The sequence below is a fragment of the Malurus melanocephalus genome, unplaced genomic scaffold (genome assembly GCF_030028575.1).
Source record: "Malurus melanocephalus ecotype Western Australia unplaced genomic scaffold, MMel_1.1 scaffold_559, whole genome shotgun sequence".
NCBI classification, from domain to species: Eukaryota; Metazoa; Chordata; class Aves; order Passeriformes; family Maluridae; genus Malurus; species Malurus melanocephalus.
Genome location: NW_026623791.1, coordinates 49814 through 57228, shown reverse-complemented (window position 1 = coordinate 57228; position 7415 = coordinate 49814). Strand labels below are relative to the sequence as shown.

Below are 7415 nucleotides of genomic sequence, written 5' to 3'. Positions count from 1 at the left end.
CAGGAGGTGAAGAGATAACATCCCTCCTGGGAGGCCGTGCCTCTCTTTAGGAATTCTTTCCTTGGAGAAGCTCATGAGAAGGCTGAAAGTCTGTTGGGTTTGGAAAGGTTTGGTTCATGAGCACCTCTCAGGACACAGAACCGAGGCAAAGGTGTCCTTGGAGGCCACGTCCCAYGGATACCCACCACCACTGTCAGCATCCCAAGGGAATGGGGATGRTGGTTATGGAAAGTCCTTTCTTTCTCCTACAAAGCCAGACACTGACAGAGCGGGGATTGTGTTTGCAAAGATCACCCCTGTCCTCTTTACTCCGTGTCACTCAACATCCTCAGAGCCTGGGGGCTCCCTGTGCTTGGCATTCTGGATCAGGTCCTCGTAGGTGCTGGGGCAGTAGGTTTTGTAGAGTTTCTCAGCCAGGGTGTTGCTGCCGGCCACCACCACCTTGCGGTTGCGGTTCATGAAGTTCCACAGGTGCAGCGCGTAGGAGTGGTTGAAATTGGGGCTTTTGTCCCACACCTGGTAGTAGCGGCTCCAGGCCGGGTACGGGATGGGGTAGAAACGCTGMGGGTTGAGGAAGGAGATGTTCTGGCAGCTGTGGTCCTCGGTGCCCTGGAAATCTGTGAGGTTGCAGAGGGTCTTGAGCATCCTGGTCATGAGAAAGGGGCCCTGGTTGCCCCAGATGTTGCCGTTGTACTTGAGGACGAAGTTCTCCATGCAGTCCCAGACRAACTTGTGGCGGGCGGGGAAGCCGAAGATGCCGTTGCTGGAGAAGCGGGATTTCTGCGCCGCCAGGAAACTCTCCTGGGGGATGGGCCGGATGGAGATGACGTCCGTGTCCATGTAGATGCCGCCGTACTTCCAGATGAGCGCCAGTCTGCTGGCGTCMGAGCTGACGTGAACCCAGTTCTTCTCCTGCTCCGGGACCACCTGCGGGGTGGGAGAGGTGAGATGGGCAGGGAACGGCACCATAAACCCACTCCTGCACAGCTGCAAACGGCACTGACATTTGACTGGGATTTTATTGGGATTTTATTGGGATTTGACTGGGATTTTATTGGGATTTGCCTGGGATTTTATTGGGATTTTATTGGGATTAGGGAAGGAACCGGAGCAGGGAACGCTTCCTTAACACAAAGGAAAGCAGGAACATTTCCCGAGTGGTTCAACAGCACCTACAGCGTTAACCCAACACCACCATGAGTCATTCYCTGCTATTTCAGTGGGACACAACCCACTTAACACACTCCCTCCTGGCCCCCTCCCAGCTCTTTGAACCAGGCTTTTCATCGGTGTTTGTTGGCTTTTGGAGCAGTCTTTTCTCCAGAGAAGAAAGAGTTTGGAGGAAATCTGCCTGCTCTGCCCAAGCAATTTGACCAAAGCTGCTCGAGGGCAGTTTGCCAGGAACTTTTTTCAGGGTGGAGCTCAGCAGATCCCACCTTGGCTTTGCGTGTTGCTGTTACAGAACTTGAAATCTCTGCCCTATCTCTTATCTCCCGTGGGCTCCGTCAGARTGAGGCGGCTCTAACAAGTGCTCAGGCAGCACATTTTGTACAACCAGCTTCTGTTGGGGGAGATTATTAAGGCTGTTTTCTCAAAACACGTCTGCAATCAATTTTTACTCGTGTTCCCTTTGCCAAAAAACCCCATTCCCCAGATAAGGGGGAAAACGCCGATCACGTATTCCATAAACTGAGAGAKGAATACACGGCAGAACGCGGCCAAAATTAATCTATTCCCAACTGAAACAATAAAAGTCACTAATTTCACATAGTCCTGCCTTCCTCACTCTTTTTAAAGCCTTTTCCCACCCCTATCTGTAACAATTTTCCTGTTTTCCCCTTGTTTTAACGCTCACCTGGTTGTACCACTGGAGCAGAGGGGTCTCCTGGAAGACGGTTTCCATCTGGAGAGGGAAAATGAAGACGTTCTTCATGGAAGACAGGAGGGAGAATGCCGTGTAGCTGGTGTTGAGGTCCAAGGCTGTCTCGTTGGTGAGTCCCCTCAAGAAGAGGATGATGGGYCTGTCCCGGTAGATCCGGGCAGCGGATTCCACGGAGCACGACACCAGCGGGGGCGGCTCCAGGCGCTCCGTGGTCTCCAGGAAAATGATGCTCTTGCCGAGGTTCAGCACCTGCTCAGGCGTCAGGTACTGCTGGGCCATGGGCAGGTAGGAGGAGACGCAGCCGGACAGCAGGGAGATCTCGTACAAAATGCCCGAGACGAAGCAGAAACAGAGGCATATCTGGATTTTCCTCAACATTCTTGCTTTCCTGGAGCGTTTGGGGGCGTGCCTCCGACATGGATGCTGAGGGGAGATGAGGAACAGCGACAGGAGATGGCAGTTATTGCTCAAAGGGACTGGGAAAGGGAGGGATGTGGCTTTGGATGGTGGAAGGKGATGGCAGTTTGATGACAAGCCTGGTGACAATCCCTCTAAGGGCACAGAGGGCTCTTCCCTGTGGGATGAAGCTCTGGGGTCCCACCTGCTCACCCCCAGCCAGGCAGGGGGAACCAGGAGAGGTTGTGCAGAAGGGATGGGCAGCTGTGACCCATGGTGCAGGCAGAGATTTTGGCAGGGAGACCACGGCGAGAATGGTCACCAAGCCAAGGCAAGCAGCTCCAAGGCCACCCCTGGGGCAGGAAACTGTTCCTGAGCCCTGCAGAGCCATTCCAGCAGCGCTTGTCCGGGGGAATCTGTGAAGCCCAACGTGCCCAAGGAGTGAAGGGTCCAAGGGGGCTGTGAGTGTCCCAGGAGGAGTGGGTGATCACAGCTTGGGGTGTGTCACCACACTGAGAACATCAGCATGGCAGAGGCTTTTCCCCARCCCATCCCTTCTGCTCACACTTCAGCCCTGAGGAATCTGAGGGATGTGGGTCCTGCAGGGATGGAGCCTTGTGATGGACCAGATGCAAGGGTAGGAAGTGGATGGTTTCAGGCAAAGAAAGMATTAGGACCTACCTGGATTATGGTCCTGACAAATCTACATTTCCAGCTCCTTCTCTTGCCCTGGCGGTGGCAGCTGGGCTCCTGCAAAGCCCAGCTCCCTGGCGAGGACACCCAAACCGTCTGGAGCATGCAAAGGGATTTCTGGAGGCGGGAGGATGGAGCAAGGGGAAAACCAGCTCTGCTTCCGACTCAATCTCAGTCCCAAAAACGCTGTGGGAGCCACCTAAAAGGACAAACRAGGTTTGGTGAGACCTATCTTGTGCCTGGCCCTGCTCCTCCCTCCCAATCCCACTGGGATTTGGGGCCATACAGCCCCAGGGACTCCCTGCTGGTGCAAGGCAGGATGGAATTATCTGCACTGGACTCTGGCACAAGGGAATTCCCTCCTGAAATGTCACCTGAGTGGCTCTGCTGGGATTGGGAGCCAGGGTCCACCAGAGGGGACACACTTGGACTGACAACCCAATGTCTGAGCGGCCCTGGAAGTGTCCAGAGYGTGATTGATTGAAGGGAATGGCAGGAAACACAGCTCTGTGTGCTGGGATAATTAATGAGCCRCATTCCTTCCAGAATGCTGATAACTCCGGAGTGGAGCAAACCCCGTAGAAATTCCCTGCCAGCGCCAGGCTCGCGCTTGGAGCTGTGGCAGCTCCCAATCCATTTCCTAGAGCTGGATCTCATCAAATTAAATATTAAAGCAGTGGCTGTTCCCATCAGTGCTGCTTCCCGTGCTGTATAACAGATTTGGGTTATTTTCCATTCCAGCAGCACAGRGCTTCTCATCATATCCTGRGTTCCCAGGACAGCACRGGATATTGGGAAGGAATTGTTCCCTGTGAGGGTGGTGAGAGAAGGGTGCCCAGAGAAGCTGTGACTGCCCCTGGATCCCTGGAAATGTCCAAAGTCAGGCTGGARCACCCTGGGACAGTGGAAATTKTCCCTGCCYGCAGCAGGGGTGGCACTGGATGGGCTCTAAGTTCCCCTCCCACCCAAACCATTCTGGGATTCCATATAATTCCCTGTTAATTTTTCCAGTCCCATTCCCAGTTTCTCTCTGCTGTGAGTGGCAGCACCCAGGGCCTCCCTGCAGATAGGGGATTGGAACGGAAGAAAGGGAATGAAGAGCAAACAGCCGCGGTTTGGAAAGGCTGCRTTGCCGAGCCTGCAGATAAGGCAGCGTGTGCTGCCCCGTGCTGCTCAGGTGGGGCAACCTGCCCACTGCCCAGCCCCACAGGGCTCRGGARACACCAGCACTGRGGTTAAAATGAACTACAGTGCTYAATCTCCAAAATTCMCTCYCTCCTTCCCCACCTGCCTYGCTCTCASACAGGTGCAGTTSATTTAYTCCSGTCATTTRAAAACAGAAAGAAAATGTTGCTCCYTGGTAACTCTGTCACYAATCTCATCTTGGCCAGGGTTTTAGGTYGGTTTTGGTTTTTYTKGGGAGTTGGAAGGGATCATAGAGCCCAYCTCATTTCAACCCCCTTCCACAGGAGTTCACACCTCTCAGASTCCAGGGCAGGAAGGTTTGGGGGTATCCTTCCAGGAATCTCAGGTGGGTGATCCAATGGTGCTCCTGTACCCCTCAGGCAGGGACACCTTCCACTGTCCCASGCTGYTCCAAGCCCTGTCCAACTCTGCCAGGGATCCAGGGGCAGCCACAGCTTCTCTGGGCACCCTGTGCCAGGGCCTGCCCACCCTCACAGGGAACAATTCCTTCCYARTATCCCATCCAAYCTGTGGCAGTTAAAGCCATTCCCCCCTGTCCTGTCACTCCAAGCCCCTGGAAACCATTCCTGCTGCTGCTCCAGTGCCAGCCAGGGACTGGAGCCACTCTGCTGCTTTTTAAATCTTGATGCCACTCTCCTGAAGCAGAAACCCTCGGCTTGGCTTTGATTAGAGTTGGGACCATCGGGACATTCCCATTACTGGATTCATATTTCTCCTTTGATGGCCGGCAGATCTGATGGCTCAGGTCTTTACGAGCAGCCCAGCAAACTCCTTTCGATTTGAAACAGTYCGGGAGGCATTTTATTTGCAAATTGTGGGCAGAGAATGAGGAGCCACTCCAGCACCTCCCTGCTCTGCGCACGACATSGTGAAGAGAAACACGAATCTGCATCGGCTCATTCCGGGAAATTGTTTTGCTTGGTCGCTTCTCCAAAACCCCTGTGTGGCGAGTTACGAATTCTCATCACATTTGACCCGGAGGCTGCTGTTATCGCAATGTTCCCTTCCCTGCTCGAGTTAAAAGGACTGCGGAGCCGAATGTTAAAAATAAATCGCGGCCATTGAATAGATTACCCTGCTGAGTGGGACCATTCCGGGATGCGGCTGCTGCCTTGATGGCCCATCTTGTGAAGAGATTTCTTTTCTCGGGGCAATTTCCGTGTTACAAGTGCGGGATGAGAACGGCTGGGAGGCTACCAGGGACATTACTACGGATGCCTGTGATAACTCCTCGAGGTGAAGTGCTAGGAATACGGCGGGATTTTTACAGAAAATGCCACCAAAGAAGGGCAGTGATCATGCTGGGGTGCTGGCAGTCCTATATGATACCCCCAGAGTCCCTGCTGTGACTGAAGRGAACTCCCTGGGACGGCCCAGGGGCATCACCGGCCCCGCAAGGACTCGGGCTTAGCTTGAGCAAAATCCTAAAGGATTTTTTAAAATATATAAATAAAATTTATTTTTAAAAAATGAATTAACAATAAAAAATGCCAGCACCCGCAGGTGGCAGTTTGCCCAGCCCTTAAGCCTAGCCCTGATTTCAGTTTTAGACCCTCCAAAGCGAGTCAGCCGCAACACAAAGTGCAGTTCCTGTACCACAGGTAAATATCGCACATCTCGCAGTCCTCTGGCAAACCCCACTGAATCCGCATTCTCACAGCTTCTGGAATCCCTCGGGATTCAAAGCAGACACCTCCATCCCCGAGGCCCGGCGGGGTTTTTTTTTGGGGTGCACCCGCCCTGATTCTGGGAATAACCCCGGGCAGTCCCTGATTTCCGCACGAACAGCCTGACCACACACGGGAGCATTTTTGTGTCCTTACGGGATCTGCTTGAGGAAATTACGGTTGCAATCGAGTTAGTAATTCTCGTTCACACGCCTCAGACCCAAATTCCCCACGGATCGAGCACCGGGTACTCTCGGAAAGCGCTTTCCGATGGAAAACCTGCGCCAGGACTTAGCGGATTCGTGWCGGATTAATGAATTAATTAATGCAGCCTATCTGATGCAAACGAAGGGGCTTCTCACCGCKCCGTGCCACACCCGCCTTCCCATTTCCCAGCTCAACAGGTTCGCATAGGGCGCAGAACTCAGAACTCACCCGCGGGCTGCCAGGAGCGGGCGAGCTGCGCCGGCGGCGGGGAAGCCTCGCTGGGAAGGTTCCGCAGGCGATGCCGAGCCCCGGGAGCTGCTCTGCCTCGCCGCCGTGTCGTGCCCTGGCAGGGCTCGGAGCAGCCTCATGGCTCGCTCGGCAGCGGCTCTGCGCTCCGCATGGCCCGGCTGCGCTGATAAGGCCGGGCTGGGGCTGTGCTGTGCCCGCAGTGGGCAGTGCGAGGTGCTCCGGKGACCAAAGGTGAGCCCCGCCGCTCTGCCAGCGTCACAAAGGATGGGTGGGACTGGGAAAAGGCGCCTTTCGGGCTTGGTTTGAGGCGCATTCAGCCTTTGTGTTCAGATCCGCACCTACAGGGGTTGTTGTAGGGCAAAGGAGAATTTCGCTGAATGGGATGGGTGCACTGGGTACTTCCAAGGAAGGCAACAGAAGGGTTTCCTACACAAACACGTCCCAAATAGCCCTGCACGTCCGCACCCGGCCGCCTGACAGGCTCCCGTGCTGGCCCAGGCGGGTGGGGATGTTCCCTGACCCTACAACCCGGCCCCGGTGGGATCTTTGAGGGGTACAGGAGCACCAGCGGGGCACTGCAGGATTGATAGAACCCAACTCAGATTGGAAAAGTCCTCCCCTGAGCCTCCCTGACCGTGGATATGAGCTCCGGTGGCCATCCTATGCTGGAACAGGATTTCTAAGGGAGAATTTGTCAGGGAGAGATGGAGGCGCATCATCCCGAGCTGCCGGGTGCATCCCCTGGTCCAGAGCTGCCCAGCCCATGTGAGGACACCGCAGCATCCAGCTGGGATGTGACCCCTGGTGCACAGAAATGAGGGTCTTTGCAGCCCTCCTTCTCTTTTTCCTTTCCTGCATTTTGGCCAAGTTGTATATCAGAAATGSCAGGCGAGCTGGAAGCTTCCTCCAGCCAAGGGGTGCCGGCAGCACCACGTGCTGCCCACACCCAAACATAGCGAAACCCCCCTTTCCCACCCAAAACCCCACCTCTCTCCACCACCAATGCTTAGAAACCGCCAAAAACCCCTCTCAGCTCATCCCCTCCGCAGCGTGCGATGCACCAAAAGCACARCCGCGAATATTCCGGGGCGTTGCCATTCGCTGGGGGCCAGCTC

General features: G+C 54.9%; 1 protein-coding gene across 1 annotated transcript; it reads right to left on the bottom strand.

The window, feature by feature from the left end:
- Nucleotides 1-315: 315 nt before the first annotated feature.
- A4GNT (alpha-1,4-N-acetylglucosaminyltransferase) lies at nucleotides 316-3091 on the bottom strand. The gene is made up of 3 exons (XM_057382258.1): nucleotides 2960-3091; nucleotides 1856-2305; nucleotides 316-927 (listed from the first exon to the last, which is right to left on the bottom strand). Exons 1-3 carry the CDS (start codon nucleotides 3074-3076, stop codon nucleotides 316-318), a joined length of 1179 nt encoding a protein of 392 aa, XP_057238241.1. The 5' UTR covers nucleotides 3077-3091.
- Nucleotides 3092-7415: the final 4324 nt, after the last annotated feature.